The sequence below is a fragment of the Triticum urartu genome, chromosome 2, assembly GCF_003073215.2.
Source record: "Triticum urartu cultivar G1812 chromosome 2, Tu2.1, whole genome shotgun sequence".
NCBI lineage: Eukaryota > Viridiplantae > Streptophyta > Magnoliopsida > Poales > Poaceae > Triticum > Triticum urartu.
In genome coordinates this window covers 28,512,764-28,531,724 of record NC_053023.1, presented here as the reverse complement: position 1 = coordinate 28,531,724, position 18,961 = coordinate 28,512,764, and the positions used below count along the sequence as shown (strand labels likewise).

Genomic DNA, 18,961 nt, shown 5'->3' with positions numbered 1-18,961 from the left:
AAGTAAAATGGATGTATCTAGACCCGGATGGAGTGAGTATACGTTTTTCCAGGCCTGGTGCATGTCTGCCGCATCATTAGGAAGCTAGTGACCACCTGTTAATGACAGTTTTTACGGTAATAATTAACGACACATATCAGCTGTCGTAGTATTCTATGGAGCATATAAATTTTTGCACGCGCGCCGTGCACCGGCCGGCATAGAGTGCTCAACAACCAGACACGTACGAGTGGCTAGGCTAGCACTGTGACTCTGAGAGTCCGGCGATCGATCGATCCATCGATGGAGGCCAGGCGACAGCGCCACCGCCGCGTGTCGCCACCGCTGCTGGTGCTGGTGGCGGTGGCGATCGCGGCCGGACGCTGCGGCGCGCAGGTGCCGGTCCCGGCGAGGACGAACGGGTTCGTGTACGGGGGGCAGGCGTGGGCGCCGGCGTGGGGCGAGGCGGTGTGGTCGTCGAGGCCTTCTTCGACCCGCTCTGCCCCGACAGCCGCGACGCCTGGCCGCCGCTGCGGAGGGCCGCCGACCACTTCGGCGCCCGCCGCGTCGCCGTCGTCGTCCACCTCTTCCCGCTCCCGTGAGTCACGCACACTCAACCATGCATCAAAAACCCTTCTCTCTTTCTTTGTCGAAAAAGGGTTTCCCCCACTTTATATTATAAAGCAAATAACATCACATACATCCGAGCGAGACAAACAAACACACGCCACCACGACATACACCGAACACACTCAAGGCTAGATACAAAGGTGCCGAGCACCATCACACCACCCGGAAACAACCAAGCAAACATAATATGAGCTACGAAGAACCACTTGGAGCCACCGAGGGGGTGAGATGGACCATGACGAAGCAAGGACTCCAAGACGGAGCCTCCTAGAAGGGTACGACCACGGATAGCCGCCACTGTCCGATCCGCAGATCAAGTTTTCACCTGGAGCGATGCAGGGGGTGGGAGCACCGCGACGGAGCCTTCAAGAAGGATACGACGTCCACGGACGCCGCCACCGACGGCCAGAAACTGGGCAAGTGATGAACCCCGGTGCTCGCACCCTGCCGACACACCCCTGCTCCGCCAACCACCCGCAGCCACGTCCCCCGCGAAACCATGGCTGCTGGTCCGCACCTGAGACGCAGGTTCCGCCCCCGAACGCCACGCCTCCTGCCGCCAGGGCCGCCGCCCAACATCCAGACACCCCCAAGACCATCCAAAGAGATCAACTTTGCACCAAAGGAACACCACTGACCGACGAACCGCAGCATACATCCTGCCTTGAACGTCCCCGGAGCTGCGACATCCAACACGCGGCCGGGGAAAGGGGGAGGTGGGGGAGCGGACGCATCCGGACCGGCACACCCCCTGTGCCAGTGACGGGGACCCGAGCAAGTCGGCGCCACCCATCCCTCCAGCCAGCCTCCCCACCGGACACACCCCTGTGCCTACCCACCTCGGCGGCCGACGCAGCACGGCGCAAGGCCACCGACGCAGACCCGACCACCGGCAAGAGGGACCCCAAGTACAGCCGCCGAACGCCAAGAATACTCAACCGGGAGCCCATCTGCCCTGCCGTCGTCGTCCAGCCGGCGGGACAACTGAATCCCGACCAGCACGCCCACCGGCCACCGCCGCTGCGCCTCCACCACCACCAGCCGAGGCCACGGTAGGGGCGGACGCCCGCAGCCCACGCCGTCCGCGGCCCGTGCCAGCAGGTCCCAGATCTGGCCGAACGCCGCCGCCGGAGCCCTCCGCGCACCACCTCCGCTGCAGCCCCTTCTCGTCGCTGCCCACAACTCGCGTCGCCGCCGCCAGCTGCTGCCGCCGCGCCACCGCCCGACCCGGAAGCCCGCGCCTGCCGGACCGAGAGGGGGAAGGAAAGGGCCCCGCCGCCGCCAGCACTGACCGGGCTTTGCCCGCCAGTACGTCGAGGCGGCGGCGAGGGGAGGAAGACTCGAGGAAGGGGGGGCTGGAGGCGGCGCTAGGGTTTTCCCCCCGGGCGCTCGCGGGAGCGCCGCGGGAGGAAGGGGGAAGAGTTGGCTAGCTTCCAGCACCTCTTCTCTCTTTCTTTTGCATACGAATTGTCGTCGTTAGGAGCGTGCACTGAAAACATGGAGCCTTTTCCAATGTTTTCTTATTTGTTGTATACCTCGCTACCGTCCATTTCACTGCACCTCTAAAATCCATTGGATTTATGAAAGACGAACAACTACGAAAGCATTCCGTTTTTAATTTGCCTCAGAAACTATAAAATAAAATAGTTCTGGATGGTAATTAAGGGCAAGATTGTTCTTTTCTATAGTCAGGGCGCTCCAAACTGATATTATAGTTAGAGATTTTTGTCCTGGTAATTCAAGGCAACATTATTCTTTTGTCCACGTAATTAAAGGCAAGTTTTTTTTTCTATGGACAGGGCACACCATGATTATTTTTTTCTATGGTAATTAAAGGCAAGATTATCCTGGTATTAAATCTGTTGCATCTCACTCTCCTCTACTTTCCAATTAGAGCGTGGTCGAGCTTTATAGCTAGAGAAAACAAAAGCACCACTATAATAGCTGCCACATACTGTACTATTTATTTTTCTTCCATGCGACTGTGCATATCTTTTGCGTATTCCTGGAAGAAAATAAGAGCTCCTTTTGGCTCATGTCAATTCAGCCAGCCTCCACTCAGAAAAGAAAAGGAAAAAGGAAAAACAAGAGATGCCCCACTTATTAGGCAAACACAATGATAATACATATGAAGCCGGTGCAAGTCATGAACAATATCATTCACAAACCTAATTAATATTAGATCAGTGTATACGATTCTACGATGCCATAATTTTCGCACTTGAAATTTGATACTCGTCTTGAGAGACAAAAGGAGCATTAAATGGCACCAAATTTAAATTCAAATTCAAATTCAAGTCATAACTGATTTTGTCTTCTTATATTTTTATATTTCTCGTGCAATCTAATTTGGACATGAAACTTGATGGCATGGCCGATGCATCGACCTGTACCAATGTTTTCAACTATTTTGGGAGAACTTTCTTGAAATTTTGGTTGTGATTTTCCATGCATAGGTTGACACGTAGCATTAAAATAGCGTGAGAAGGGGGATCATCGAACACATTCTCTGAAATTCGTATTGCACAATTTGCAACCAATAAACTAAGCTTCTTCCACTCAGCCAAAAAAAACTAAACTTGTTAACGGTATTATTGTGTACAATATGCTTTAGGTAGTTTTTTTAGTTGGATATGCCTTAGGTACGGTAGTTATTACTACCTCCGTCCTGGTTTATTATCATCAATTGCTCATTCGGTACACTGACTGCTTTTGGCTTACAAAAATCATAAAGCAGCAGCAAGCGTAATGACTCAGATAAATCTTTTACTGATTTCATGATGCGATTTTTCTCTGTGAAATGTGCAGTTACCACAGCAGCTCCTTCATTGCTTGCCGGTCGATCCACGCGGTGCACAAGCTAAATGCGTCAGCTGTTTATCCCCTGCTCGAAAAGTTCTTCAAATACCAGGTTAATTATCTCTTGCCTGCCCGCTTCTTTATATAATTTACTAAAGGAGAAGAAGCAAAAGGTGTATAAGAAAAGGAGAGAAAAAATCAGGCATATTTTGAGATGTTTTGTGCTGCCTCTTGTGTGAACATCACAACTAATATAAGCACAAAGGCGTTGTTGCTTTTTCTTTAGATGGAGATGACTAGGCATTGCTTTGGAAGCACTAATAGGTGCAGTGCAATGCAGCTTTTTGAGGCAAAGAGAGGGAACCGAGAAGCACCCTGCTCACATTCCATTGGATGAAACCACCATGCACTTAATTTTGTCCATGCCAAGTCATATACAAGCAAAAGTTCATATCCAAAGCTAGCTTTATCAGTATGGATTAGCCGGTGCATACATCAAGCATGCATAAGCATGATATGACACTTTGTTTTTCTTTCCTGAGGGGGAAATACCTCCGAGATTGGTCACAACATATAACGCACACAATAAGATCACAAGGAATTAACGGATGATAACATTTCAGAAGGGTTATTACAACACGCCGACATACACCAAAACAAGAGCGGCGGTGGTCGCCAAAATAGCGAACAACCTGGTCGCCCCCGTCATTGGCGAAGCCAATTCGGCTGCATATAGAGCGGGCTTCAACGACTCACGGTCGGATCAGGCCGCAAGGATTTCCTTCAAGGTTTGTTCAACTCGTCTCACGTTATATGTCGTATTTTATAATTTGTATTGTTCTAGACACAATATTCACCTTATGTTTTCTCTATTTTATAGTTTGGTTGTGCACGAGGTGTCACCGGGACACCTTACTACTTTGTTAATGGCATACCACTTGGGGACCTTGATTTTCCTCTGGACTATGACAAGTGGGTATCCACACTTGATCCATTGGTTGACAAGATGTAGGGAGCTTTCACGCTGCAAATTGTAAACAGTGTTAGCCAAACAAGTGGAGGACATAAATATGTTGATTTTTTCCATGATGTATATGGAAGTATGTGTTGATTATCACAATAATGTTTGTAAGTCAGGCTTGTAGTTCTCTCGAGGGCAATCAAAGAGTCAACCCCCCCCCCCCCTCTCCCCCTCGTGCACACGAAAATCAACTCACAATTGATATATCATAGGCTCGTTCATGAAGTAATGTAACTTTTGATACAAATGTTGCCGAAGATGTTTTTTGCAAACTAAAAGATCATTCACATCGGAACCAATATACCATATTGGTTACTCAAAGATTGATTCATTACACATATATTACCTTCGCAGCATTAATCTAATTCCCATCACACTAGGCGTGGTGTCTCTTTTGTTGCCATACCTCACACCAACAACATACACATGCATTCCCTAAAAAACATACACATGCACTCTTAGTTAGTCGAACTAAGTCGGCCTATTTCTTTTATATGCAATGTCATTTAACATAAACTATTTATGCAAAATCCATTTAAAACGCATCCAAATAATGATTTTATCGATGACTCTAGATAACATATAATTTTGTCTTAGGTAACAGACAAAACACGTGGACGATTAAAATACAGAAATGGTGTGGCAGGCCCATTTGAACCATGTAACATTAGCAAATCACAGAAATTTGCATGAAAAAGATAAAAGAATTGTAGAAAGAGCTTTGAGTGGATGGAACTTTTTCACCAAAATATAGGGCAAAGCAATTCTTTAGAAGTTTTCCTAACTCGTAACGATTTCAAGCCTACGAATCAAATGGCTGTGTATGACAAATTCATACGGATTCAAATCCTTCAATAATTCTGTAAAATTCCTTTTGAATCAAAGGAGGCTAAGGGCGGCTGCGGCTGTGTTCATCAATCGATCCATATGCGCGGTTCTTTACTCCTTCAGACCCAACCAGTGGTTGGATGGTTAGTAGGGTGGCGTTGCCCCCATCTCATCAGGGATCAAACCTCTTGTTTAACGCTTTGGAACGATAAAACACTTGTAACTACTTCTAGATTACCGGCATTTCGCGACGAAGATGGACGATGAGAGGGGAGGAGGGGGTGAGGAGGAAAGGTGGAAAAGGGGGATGCCATCCATTAGGCCGAAGCGCTCACTTTCCATTTTACAGCCCAGCCCACGACGAGTAAGAAAAGAAACCAAAGCGAGCACAATTATTGCCTTCCGTACTCTGGAAACCGCTAAAAATAATAATCCCAGCGCAAAGCAAAGCGACTCGACGCCGCACCCACTCACACTCCGACACACAGGCAGCACAGCACGCCCGCCGAAATCCCGCCGCCGGCCGCCGCCCCACGGCCGACCGTCGGTTCGACCGCGGCTGCTGGACCGGACCCTTGCCGGAGCGGAGGCACATGCGGCGGCCGCATCCCCGATGATGACCGCCACCCAGCCCCTCCGCGGCGCCCTGCTCCTGCTCCCGGCGCTCCTCGTCGCCGGCGTCGCGGGCGGGGCGCCGTCGCTGGAGTTCCACCACCGGTTCTCCGCGCGCGTGCGGCGCTGGGCGGACGCCCGCGGGCACGAGCTGCCCGGAGGCTGGCCGGCGCCCGGCGGCGCCGCGTACGTCGCCGCGCTCGCCGGCCACGACCGCCACCGCGCGCTGTCGGCCGCCGGAGGAGGGGGCCGCCCGCCGCTCACCTTCTCCGAGGGCAACGCCACGCTGAAGGTCAGCAACCTCGGATTGTAAGCGCCCCCAGCTGTTGCTACCTACCCCCTCTCGCGATTCTGTGTGCTTTTGGTTCTTCAGAATTCAGATGCTGACTACTGTCTGCGGTTTTCTGGCTGTAGCCTGCACTATGCGCTGGTGACGGTGGGCACGCCGGGGCACACGTTCATGGTGGCGCTCGACACCGGCAGCGACCTCTTCTGGCTCCCCTGCCAGTGCGACGGCTGCACGCCGCCGCCCTCTTCGGCCGCCTCCGCACCGGTAACACCTCTCTCCTCCTCACAGTTTCGCTCCCTGGATGTAGATTGGCGTCGCCGCATATCATAACGCCGAGTCTGAATTCACACGCGGCATGTTTATATCGCATTCTGTTCCCATTAAAATTTGCTCCGCCGTGTGTCCTAATAAGGTGGCGAAACTGATGCAAAGTGTAAATTCAGAAGCTCAATGTAGTAGGCCTGTTTGATCCTGTAGTCAGGGGCCTGCCTGTGGTATCATCATCTCACACTCCATATGCGTGACTATGAGGCAATATTTTGCATACAACACCGTCTGATCTGGCAGCGCAGCAGTTACTGTCAAGTGGCATGAATTTCACTGCAATGTTGTTTACCCCAAGTATAATTAATATCTCAAATTTCAGCCTCTCCTATCTGCTGTGCTGCCATTGTGGACAATTATGGTTGTCACAGTCTATGCGTGCGAAAGAAAATGTGTTAGATGTGTATCGTTAATGTGTATATCAGCACTGTTTATCTGAACTCTTGAATAGTGATAAAATTGCTTACATGATCATTTCTCATGTAACACTGATCGGTGGTGATGAGTTAGGGGGTGAATTTTCAGTGTTCTTTGACTGTTCGTAGTTAATTTTTTTTTTATAAAAGGGGACATCCCCGGCCTCCTGTTCGTAGTTAATCACATGCCGGTTCTTTTCTACTGTGTCATTATTCTAGGTGCAGTTAACCATGGAGAATAAGAAAGGTCTGAAGTGTAGATCTACAGTTCTATGAACTTTCCATTTTCGTTTGCAACTTGTTTTATGTTCCGTTGATCATGGACTGGTTCAAACCGCATAGATCTGAACTGTACTGAAAGAAAATTCTGGAGTCTTTTCTACATAAATTCTATCGACTCATGTTCTTGTTTTACCGGATTGTTGAAAGAATTACCTGACCAAATTATTTTGCATACATAAGTAACACCCTTCTGGGTTTTCTCTTCTTGTTTGCAGAGCCTCTGTTCGACAGTTAATATTCAGGTCTAGTGGTAGTCTGTTTTACGGTGGTTGCAGTCCTTAGCACTACAAACATATGGTGTAGGGGTCATTAGGGACAGCAGTCACAGCACAGTTATGCCCAAAATTAATCTTCATACCTTGACCTCTGTTCATTGTAAAAACGTTTTTCTTTCCTCCCCCCCTCTCAGTAGTGTCATTTGTGATATGGGAACACACTTATTATTTAACCTTTTGTTGTCACCTTGCTGTATGCCTGCATTTTTCTGTTTTTAGACTTTCATTTTTCTACTTATAGTTATTAATTTTCTGAGATTTCAGGCTTCGTTTTACATCCCTTCTCTGTCATCAACAAGCCAGTCAGTTCCTTGCAATAGTGACTTTTGCGGTCTTAGAAAAGAATGCTCTACAACATCAAGTTGTCCATACAAGATGGTGTATGTCTCTGCAGACACATCATCTTCTGGATTTCTTGTTGAGGATGTGCTTTACCTATCAACAGAGGATACTCGCCCTCAATTTCTCAAGGCACAAATAATGTTTGGGTAATATTTATTCTTTATGTGGTGAGATGAAAAACATTATTTTCAACTTTTTTGATAAACTTTGATCTGTTTCATTTTTATCAGTTGCGGAGAGGTTCAGACTGGCTCATTTCTGGATGCTGCTGCTCCAAACGGTCTTTTTGGACTTGGGGTGGACATGATATCAGTTCCTAGCATTCTAGCTCAGAAAGGTCTGACATCAAATTCCTTCTCAATGTGTTTTGGCCGTGACGGTATTGGGAGGATCAGTTTTGGAGACCAAGGCAGCACAGACCAAGAGGAAACACCACTTGACATCAATCAGAAACAGTGAGCAAAATTTATCCATTTACCTGGCTTACAATTAGGTATTGTGTTTTTTGCCAAGTCCATTGCTGTCGGCCTCTTGTTAATTTGGCCCATCTGGGATAATTTCTTGTTTTCCAGCCCCACATACGCTATCACCATCACTGGCATTGTTGTTGGAAATAACATAATGGATTTGGAAGTTAGTACTATTTTCGACACAGGGACATCCTTCACATACTTGGCAGACCCAGCATATACATATATAACAGATGGTGTAAGTAAATTTTCTGTCTTGGTTTGGTCTTGCTTCAATAGGGGAATATTCATGCTGTAATTTCTCGTTTTCAGTTCCATAATCAAGTTCAAGCCAATCGCCATGCCGCTGACTCAAGAATCCCCTTCGAATATTGCTACGATCTGAGGTTAATTTATGTCGCATATAAATTTTATAAGAACCATTAGTCGTATGTTTTGTCAATCCATGACTAAAATGACCAAGGTTAACTTGTGCAGCTCTAGTGAGGCAAGGATTCAAACTCCTAGTATAAGTCTTAGAACAGCAGGTGGGAGCCTGTTCCCTGCTATTGATCCAGGGCAGGTTATCTCCATTCAGGTATTGCGAGCCTCAGATTGTGCAATTCTCTTAACAATAGGAACAGGCTCAGATTATGTAACGATCCCGTTGGCTTTGATATTTGCAGCAACATGAGTATGTTTATTGCTTGGCGATTGTCAAGAGCACGAAGCTAAACATAATTGGACGTAAGTTTACTGCAGAACCATTACTTTGGGACTCTTCTGTTGCATTATCATTGACGCTTCTAAGCATTTTTACAGTGTCATTTTTGCACTTTTTTTTTGTATCCTGAGATCATTGACAAGAACAGAGTATCTGTTGTAATTTCGTCCCCAGAACTAACCAACCTTTGTTCAAAACCAAAGTCATCTTGGTTTTTCAGCACTAGCGAATTCTTTTCACTTATGACGGTAACAGAACAGGCAATTCAGTTAGGCATTTCACATTCTTTTCTTTTGCCGTGATTGCCAGTATGAACAATTGCAAATCTTTGTAGTGGGCATACAGTTACTTGTCTTAAATCATCTCAATATATCATGTGCTGTGAAACAATGTTCTAACTGTGATAACATCATGTATGGGCTTGGGATATAGCCTATCTGAATTATATTATATACTACATAGTATATTCCTAATTGTGGGAAGCACATTCAATAGTTGTTAACAGTCAAGAAATGGTGCAGAAAACTTCATGACCGGTGTCCGCGTTGTATTCGACCGAGAAAGGAAGATACTTGGCTGGAAGAAATTCAACTGTAAGCAAACCGTTACGAATGCTTTGTTTTTTCATAGAAAGTCATTTGCTTATTATGCTCATGCTATGTTTGTTCTGTGAACATGCAGGTTATGACACCGATAGCTCAAACCCTCTCTCCATCAACTCACGGAACTCGTCGCGCTCGACGCCTGAGAACTACTCTCCCCAGGAGACGAAGAACCCAGCCGGTGCTTCCCAGTTGAGGCACGTCAGCAGCTCCCCTCCTGTGGTGTGGTGGCACAATAATAGCCTACTTTTGTTTATGTTTGTGTTCCTCCATTGTCCAATCTTCTAATTGGCATTGGAGTGGCATGATTGTAAATTAGTATATATAGATACACTAGAGACTGACTAGGTTAGCATAGACAACGAGCACCACTTAGCATAGACAACGAGCACCACTTATAGATCGTCTATTCTGTCTAGATCATCAAGAAAATAACCGTGATGCCGATTTTTCATGGCACAGTGCAGTAGCTTCCCTGTCTGCGTTCATTTTCTTTTGCCTTTTCGTCAGAATCATCCCAGGACTATACGTATATAGATAACAAGCCGCCAGAGTAAACAAGGAGATGATTTCGTCAGAACTATCCCAGGATTGCAGTGTGATTTAAAAGATTCAGAGCTTGTGGAGAACATGGAACATGCTAATAATCTGTGCAGTTACAGCACAGTTTCTACTTCAGACTTCAGAGTGGAATAAACAGGAATGAACAAGGAACATGGTTAACATTCAACTGAGATAACAAGCCGCCATCGTCGTCAAGAAGCACCAAATCCGGCCACCGGAGAGAGTAGTGCTCAAACTGAAGCACGCAACACAAAACAACAGCGGAAACCACTCCAGTGCTGCAGCGATTTCAGCGCTGGAGTCTTCAACATTTTTCACTCATCAGGTGACACCAGCACGCCGAGCTTGCTGCCGGGGGTGGCCGGAACCCCGTCGAGCTCGCCCTCGCCGTCGAACTTGCCGAGCGGCGACGAGAAGTCGAGCCGCATCCCCTGCATGATGGCTTCCTCGTAGGAGGCGGTGAGGAGGTGGTCCTCCTCTTCTTCTTCCTCCTGGGCGGTGAGCTGGTGGTACTCCACCAGCTGCACCAGGCTCTGGTTCTCCCGCGCCAGGTTTGCGTTCTCCTGCGCCAGCCGCGACTTCTCCGCCAGCAGCGCCTCCAGCTGCAGCCGAACCTGCCGCCGTATCAGAGAGAATGATGATCAGCCAAGCCAAGCAAGAACGATGACAAATTCTGCCGATTTTGATTCTGAAGAAAGGAAATGTGGGTTGTGGTTGGTATAGAAATTACCAGGTCGTCTTCTTCGGGGGCGGCGCCGCCGTCGTCGTAGCCGTCCCGGAGCCGCCTGTTCTCCTCCTCCAGCAGGCCGCACCTCTCCTGCATGAACCGCAGCTCCGACTTGATGGTCGTCAGCTCCCGGGCCAGGTTCGCCGCCCTGCCCGCCATCGACACCGCCAGCTGCATCATTTCGTCCATCCGAATCAGTAACGAAATCATGAGCGAGAATCGCGTGAAAAACAAAAGGAGATTCTTTCTGCTCGCGGCCACTCACACTGCGCGCCCGCTTCAGGTTGGTGCTCTGCGCGACCTCGGCGGAGGCCACGACGACGTCGCCGTTGGGCATCGCGCGCGGTTTCGCGTCCGCCGCGCCGTTGTCTGAACTTTCATTGACGACTTTCTGGGCTTCGAGGCTCGCGAACTCCGTCGAGGCGGTGCAGCGGCGCTTCGCATCGGGCTCCTCCTCCCCGCTCTCGCGTTCCCTCGCCTGGGACGAGCACATGGCCAGAGCGTTCACGCCCTGAAAAAACCGGAGCACACGTCCGGTGTCAGATCGTCGAACAGGAACGGCGAGGGAAGGGAACGCCGGTGGAATCCGTGGTTACCTTCTGGGCGGCGGTGAGGGTGTCGGAGAGCTGCGCGAGGGACGCGGCGACGGAGTCGAGGCCGCGGACCAGCATCAGCGAGTCCTCCCGGAGCCGCTTGGGCCGCCCGGACGCCGCCGCGCACTGCGCCCAACAGATCAGAATCAGATCAGAGCAAGCGCGCGTCAGGATCCATCCAGCTCCGGACAAAGAAAAAGAGGGATTTCAATCAGGATCTATCGACCGAGAGCACGCACCGTGGACGCGGCGGAGGCGACGAGGCGGCGGTCCTCGAGGATGGTGTCGACGCGGGTGCGCAGGCCGTCCCAGAAGCGGTCGTCGGAGGCGGGGCTGACGACGAGGGACGACGCCGCGGCGGAGTCCATCGGAGGACGGGATCAGAGGACGGGCGGGGGATGGATGGATGCGGGCGGCGACGGGGGAGAAGGAAGCAGAGTGTTTGTTGGTCGGGCAACGGCTAGTTTTGCTCTGCTCTGCTTCGCGGTGGGTGAGAGTGGGAGGGGGGGGAAACCGGTTTAAATCGGGAGCGGGCTGCCAACGGTCGAATTAAAGTGCAGGGTCCATCGTCATGGTGTACTCATCACATACACATATCCAGGATACCGCATCGTGCCAAGACTGGTTCAAACACTTGCTTCAAACCACACAAGTTTGGCTGCTCATGGTTCAGGGGTTAGGGGCGCGGATTCGGTTCGATGGAGTTTCGGTGTCGTGTTCTGTTTACATTTATCTGGATTCGGAAAAGCGAAACGGGCAGTATTTGATGGTCGTCGCCTTTTTTGTCGGATTATGTGGGGATGTGGGCGTGGCATCACAAACGGCGCACGTCAAGCTGCATTTGAGAGGAATGTAGTATCGATGTAAGAACCACGTGATTAAAGCCCCGAATGGTACACGACGCTAACCCGCCCGACGTTATAATTACATCTTACAATATATGTATGCATAGAGAAATATGTGCTCAACAAAAAAAATGCTGGTCTATGCAAAACGCGAAACACGTTGTGTACATAAACATGTTCTGACGTAATGATGCGTTATGCACGCACTGATCAAGTATCAATGTTTATACACTTCCAACACGCACGAGACACTAGAGTCGTAGTAAAACAAGGTAAATGAAATAGCAACAGGTATCTTGGTAAGGTAACTCTCGTAGACAAAGATAGCATCCTCCTATTGCAAGTTGAGCATCCACACGTTTGAAATAGATTGGATAGCCCCATTTGAAAGATAGGGAAATCCGGCTAAAAAGGGATTATATTATATTAGCAGTACCATATCGTAACAGCCATGCTCGGACTTGCAGTAAGTTGTATTTGGATGTCAAAATATGTCACCGTATCCTTCTGGGACTCACAATGGGTGGAGGGCTCCATGGCCGAAGCTCCTACGCCATTGCACCAAGCGCCGCGCCGCGCCGCGCCGCCGCCTCTCTCTACAGGAGGCCATCACAAGGGATTGATGGATGCACCTTCTGAAACCCAATCCATCAACTCTGGTGCTGAGGCAGTTATGTTGCTTGTCAGAGATGGCCGCAGGCATAAACTTCAACGACGAGGCGATGGACTCGGTGACTTTGTATTGGACGGCGGATGGCAGTTACAGCGCCAAACAGGAATACACATGCCAATTCGAAGGGGTGTTGCATTCGGACGACAAGGCACCCATCTGGTCTGCCGGTGCGGCGTCGCAAGCCAAGGCGTTCCTCTGGCTGGCTGTTTGTGGACGATGTCTCATGGCAGACAACCTGGCTATCCGAGGCATACCGCACAACCCGACCTATCCACTCTGCTTCACCGCGCTGGAGACGACCAACCATCTGCTCGTGGAGTGCATCTACACCAAGAAGTTGTGAACGACTAAATAGTTTGAACAACGAGACACGCAGATCTGACGACCAGAAACACCCAGATCAACAAAATGAATGGCTAGAAACGTTAAACGCGCTAGAGATAGGGATTAGGTGCAATTTTCTGTCCTAAATGCATCATTCTAATTGCCTAAAAAAGGACATCTTAATTGTCATTATTTTCCAGTGGACCCCGATGACTTGGGGGGCGGGGGTAGGACAATATATGTTGAATAACTTCTTAAGAATAAGAGCATTCAGCTCTATATGAAACGTGCATAGTAAGAGAACATGAACTTGGGATTGTATGCTCATTTAGATGCACCGTGTTATGAATGATATCATACATGCAACGTTCTAATATCCATTTGCAGGCCTACAATTTTAGTTCCCTTTTACTGCTCGTTACTTGGAAACTACCAGGTAATTGATGCTCTCATTTATGATTCTTGCAACCTAGAAAACTCAAACTACTCAATTGTCATCGCCACTAATGAGTTTTACCTATCAAATTTTACATGTGTGGTTGGGAGTGATGGCTCAACTGCTTTATAAAAATTCTCTCACTCCCATCGTGTCAAATACAAATTAGGGTACAATACTTCCCAATGAGGATGGTGTCGTGGGGATGATTTTGAAAATAAGAGAGAGGGGTAGGGATAAAGCTTAATCTAGCTAGGAGCAAGTGTGACACATGAGGTTTTATGAGTTTAGGCCCCTCTCGTAAGGGGTAATGGCCATACGCCGCGAGCGCTAGGAGCTTTGCTTTCTCTATGTCTGATGATGATTACAAATGATGCGGATCCTCTGTTACAGAGGTAGGGCTTATATAGAGTGTGCCATGTCCCTTGCCCCTGACCTTTGCCATTACAATGGTTTAAAGTGTCTAATTATTAGATCCGGTACAAGAGGTAATTGATGCAATAAAGTTAGTAACACTAGTTCTATTAAAGTCCACGATGCCCCAGGTGCCTTCTCCGCATGTTCTACTTCGTGCCTCTGAGTGTTTCATGTATTCGAACAATGCTGTACTCCATCCAAATGACATGGTGTACTTGACAAGTTCGAGTGACTTGGTATCGTCCGAGTGGTTTGTCATGTCGGTTGTGTTTGGCAGGTGAGCATCTTGCATTAGGATTGCCATGGATTGTAGCTTGTTCGGTGTTGATGAGCCTACCCCTTAGTAGGTGACCTCATCAGATAGAGGACTGTTATGATCCCCTATACTATCAGAGCGCGACCATTATGTGTTGGTCGGTGTTTTGCCACCCGTGTATCCATGTATTAGGCACCAGGTGGATGGGTAGACCTCATCAGATAGTGTGCGGTGATCCGTGCAACCAACCTTCTACTTATACTGGCCCGGGGTGCATCTCCATCATTCATTTGTCGCTCCGCTCCGCATCCCTTCCCCCTTGCTAGTTGCCACCGTTTCTAACACGGACGGGCACAACATTATCCTCCCCACCGCCCCCACCACATGGAGAGAGACACAAACACAAATCTTCGAGGAGTAATTTTCAGGAGCAGTAACCTTTTAGAAATAAAATAAATCAAAATTAGCGGGAGCCTTGACAACCACGGCTAGTTTTTTTTGCTATTGTGCCTTGACATGTGGGACCCGATTGCCATGGAGTGCATACTTTGCAAGTGAGACTGTCCCGACACTGCAAGTGGGCGCCACGCCATGCTGGCATGCCTAGTCAGCAACACATACATATCCAAACATGGTTTGAACCATATTTGAACAAGAGTGCCATGTCTATATAACCAGTTCAGTGTATTTTTTAAATTCGAGCATTAAAGTGAACATCGATGGCAAGTTCAAGCGCCACCGGTACAATTACCTCGACACAAATCTTGGAGGAGTAATTTCTGGGAGCAGTAACTTTCCGGAAACAAAATAAATCAAAATTAGTGGGAGCCTTAGATGAAAGCTACGGTAGATGAGGAGAGAGGGGCGCAGGCGCTAATCTAACGATCGAACAATTATTGTATTGCTTATTAGTAGCAATCGGAGTGATGTAGATTTCGTTTGCCCATGCAGCAGTCACACGCAATGCATCGGAGGGCCACCCCTCCTCCGCTTATCCAGAGGGATAAGGCGCCTTGCAACAGGCAAAGGACGACCGCCCCTTGGAAATCTTGTTGGAAAGGAGCGGCGCTGCGCATACGGTGATATATATACTGGAGCGGTATGAGGGGTGTAGCCAAGCTTGCTATCGCCTCCCCACCTAGCAATTCACGTACTCCGCCATGGCCCCAGCCGTGATGGCTTCCTCCGCCACCACCGTCGCGCCCTTCCAGGGGCTCAAGTCGACCGCCGGCCTCCCCGTCAGCCGCCGCTCCGGCAGCGCCGGCCTCAGCAGCGTCAGCAACGGCGGAAGGATCAGATGCATGCAGGTATGGAAACTAATTACTTCCTCGTTAATTTTAGTTCAAAATTGCAACACTTATTTTGTATCGGACAGAGTATTATCTTTGCGAGGTAGGACGAACACTAAGGTCATATGAATATTTTTGTCGGCACAGTTGATTAATTCATCAGGTATTTTCCAAAGCTATCCTTAATTAGGATGTGTAACCCACATACCAGGCCAAAGTAAACTAAGATAGTGCATCACAATGTATGTAGTCCGTAAGCAGGTTCACATGTGTAGGAATATTTAACTCATAAACTTTGTGAACGGAAATCGATTTTATCACAACGTGTATTAGATAATATCATTTTTAATGCCCGTACACTACCCATAAGCAAGAGCTGCTGCCCTTGACCTTCTTGCTTGTGGAGCCCCCCACAATGTATGGGCAGACCATAAGGAGTGATTTTTGCCTTATAGCCAGGTCTTTCTTTAAGCACCAAGTGTTGATCAATTGTGTCGATTCCATCTATTCAGGTGTGGCCGATTGAGGGCATCAAGAAGTTCGAGACCCTGTCTTACTTGCCACCCCTCTCCACTGAGGCCCTCCTAAAGCAGGTCGACTACCTGATCCGCTCCAAGTGGGTGCCCTGCCTCGAGTTCAGCAAGGTTGGCTTCGTCTTCCGTGAGCACAACAGCTCCCCCGGCTACTACGACGGTCGATACTGGACAATGTGGAAGCTGCCTATGTTCGGGTGCACCGACGCAACGCAGGTGCTCAACGAGGTGGAGGAGGTCAAGAAGGAGTACCCTGACGCCTATGTCCGCGTCATCGGCTTCGACAACATGCGCCAGGTGCAGTGCGTCAGCTTCATTGCCTTCAGGCCACCAGGCTGCGAGGAATCTGGCAAGGCCTAAAGTGCAAGTTGAAGTAACGCATATACATGCCATGTTAGTTCACATTTGTCGGCAGCGCTGCTTTCTCGGTTTTACTTCTCGTACTACTCATATGTGAATATATGAGTATATGTATGTAAGCACCTACCAAGGTAGGTCGAGGAGGATGCATATGAGAATTATAGCACCGGCTATACATACACACATATATTATATGCAATCCACGGATTGTTGTCTTGCCATCAATTGATGGAAATGTTACTTTGTTTGCAGCTGGAGATGCCTATGTCTTGCATTGTTTTCTTCTCATGCATTTTTCCTCAGTTATATGTTGTGTATTATCTAGTGTGAAAATTGTTATGGAATACCAAAGTACTTCAAAAAATATTGTGGAGAAACACATAAAAAGATGGCTAAGAACCCCTTGAAAACTTGTGGCAAAACAGTTGGAAATTGACGAGAACCAGATGATAAAAAGCCAAAATCCAAATTAAAAACTAGAAAAAAGGAGAAAAAATGTGTCAAAACAAGACAAGGACAAACCTACCATAGTGCACTTGTCTTGTGAGCCATATTCCAACATCGATTCATCAAAGACATGGCACTTTTTCTAACCATTTTGCACCGCAATTAGATACTATTTTTTTGCATTATTGCAGAAATTCCAGTAAACCATAGAATGTGTAGAGGACACAAATATGTGCAAATTACATATCCAGTTGACGAGTCCCAAGATATCTTGTACTACTAAATTTTGGCCTTCTACGATGAATTATCTGTGATGTTTTGTGTTTGTGTCATAAACATCGGTCCTTCCATGACAAAACTATCATTTTGTCATAAACCTACCTAGGAGGCACAAACCCTGTATGTTTCATGACAAAATCCATATCCAGTCATAAAATTAGGAACCAATTAGTTGTAAACAACAATAGCCCATTACATTGTGGAGGTACACACATGTCTCTAACATGGCTAAAATTATATTAATTTGTATTATTTTTTGGGGTGGATGGCTGTGAGGGGGAGGCTAATTCACGCGCACACGCCCACACGATCAATTTCCGACTAGCTGTCACAAAGGGTTAGGGAATGCGTGTAATAGGTGGGGCTGCTATACTATGTGGGGCCACCATTCTCAGGTAAACAACACACAAAAGTTTGAAAAGGAACATAGCGCAATGTCGGAACCTGACTGCTTCTATGGAGCGCTTCGCCTGTCCCAACGCGCGGGCGAAGGAGTCTTTTTGGATTGTGAAACCAATATGTAAAACCTTTTACTAAATTAGAAAAAATGATGATACCACATTGTCGTAGGAAAGGTCACATCTAATACACGATGGAGTCATACCATCACTTTCTTTCATGTAATGAAACATAAGACTATGGATGACTTTACTTCATGAATTTTAGTGTTGGCCTGGTTACTCTCATGGCAAAGAATTTCTTCATAATGAATGAGGTGGCCTTATATTTTTGATGGTCAATGGTGATCTTATATGACATTTTGGGGTATTTCTGTGACATTCATTTTGATTTTGCATGACAAAATCATACATTTATAGTGTTTTTATGCTTTATAACACTTTATGGAGTAATTCTAATGCCTTTTCTCTCATAATATGGAAGGTTTACACAAAGAGGAAGAATGCCGGCAGCTGGAATTCTGGACCTGAAAAAGCTATATCAGAGATACCTATTCTGCACATCTCCAAACAAGCTGAAATTTTACGGAGAATTATTTTGGAATAAAGAAAAAATATCGGAGAAAAGAACTACCAGAGGGGGTGTAACACCCACGATGCGGCTATATCTCCCACGTGTCGGAGCACGACTTAGAGGCATAACCGCATTGTAGGCATATCGCAAGAGGGGTAATCTTTACACATCCCATGTACTGAAGTGAAAGGGATAAAGAGTTGGCTTACAATCGCCACTTCACACAATACATGAATAAAGCATTACATCATCCAGAATACAATCAAGGTCCGACTACGGAACCAAATAAAGAAAGACAACCCCTAATGCAACAGAACCCCGATCGCCCCGACTGGGCTCCACTACTGATCAACTAGAAACGAAACAACACAACGAACACGATATTCATCGAGCTCCTCCTTGAGCTCGGTTGCGTCACTTGCACGGTTATCATCGGCACCTGCAACTGTTTGAAGTAATCTATGAGTCACGGGGACTCAGCAATCTCACACCCTCGCGATCAAGACTATTTAAGCTTATGGGTAGGAAAAGGTAGTGAGGTGGAGCTGCAGCAAGCACTAGCATATATGTTGGCTAACTTACGCAAACGAGAGCGAGAAGAGAAGCAAAGCACGGTCGATAAACTATCATGATCAAGAAGTGATCCTGAAACTACTTACATTCAAGCATAACAC

The 18,961-nt window shown here is 47.6% G+C and overlaps 3 protein-coding genes and 1 pseudogene across 3 annotated transcripts; 3 read left to right on the top strand and 1 right to left on the bottom strand.

The window, feature by feature from the left end:
* The first annotated feature begins 199 nt into the window (after positions 1-199).
* On the top strand, positions 200-4,585 carry LOC125535367 (annotated as a pseudogene).
* Positions 4,586-5,681: 1,096 nt separating this feature from the next.
* LOC125535365 (aspartyl protease family protein 1) lies at positions 5,682-10,053 on the top strand. The gene is made up of 10 exons (XM_048698419.1): positions 5,682-6,178; positions 6,284-6,422; positions 7,720-7,943; positions 8,028-8,252; positions 8,370-8,505; positions 8,580-8,653; positions 8,745-8,844; positions 8,933-8,993; positions 9,492-9,563; positions 9,652-10,053. Exons 1-10 carry the CDS (start codon positions 5,871-5,873, stop codon positions 9,858-9,860), a joined length of 1,548 nt encoding a protein of 515 aa, XP_048554376.1. The 5' UTR covers positions 5,682-5,870; the 3' UTR covers positions 9,861-10,053.
* A 224-nt stretch (positions 10,054-10,277) lies between these two features.
* Positions 10,278-11,938, bottom strand: LOC125535366. Its single transcript, XM_048698420.1, has 5 exons — positions 11,696-11,938; positions 11,460-11,582; positions 11,129-11,374; positions 10,867-11,034; positions 10,278-10,750 (listed from the first exon to the last, which is right to left on the bottom strand). Exons 1-5 carry the CDS (start codon positions 11,822-11,824, stop codon positions 10,451-10,453), a joined length of 966 nt encoding a protein of 321 aa, XP_048554377.1. The 5' UTR covers positions 11,825-11,938; the 3' UTR covers positions 10,278-10,450.
* A 3,552-nt stretch (positions 11,939-15,490) lies between these two features.
* LOC125535364 (ribulose bisphosphate carboxylase small subunit, chloroplastic 2) lies at positions 15,491-16,846 on the top strand. The gene is made up of 2 exons (XM_048698418.1): positions 15,491-15,714; positions 16,209-16,846. Exons 1-2 carry the CDS (start codon positions 15,568-15,570, stop codon positions 16,587-16,589), a joined length of 528 nt encoding a protein of 175 aa, XP_048554375.1. The 5' UTR covers positions 15,491-15,567; the 3' UTR covers positions 16,590-16,846.
* The last annotated feature ends 2,115 nt before the right edge of the window (positions 16,847-18,961 follow it).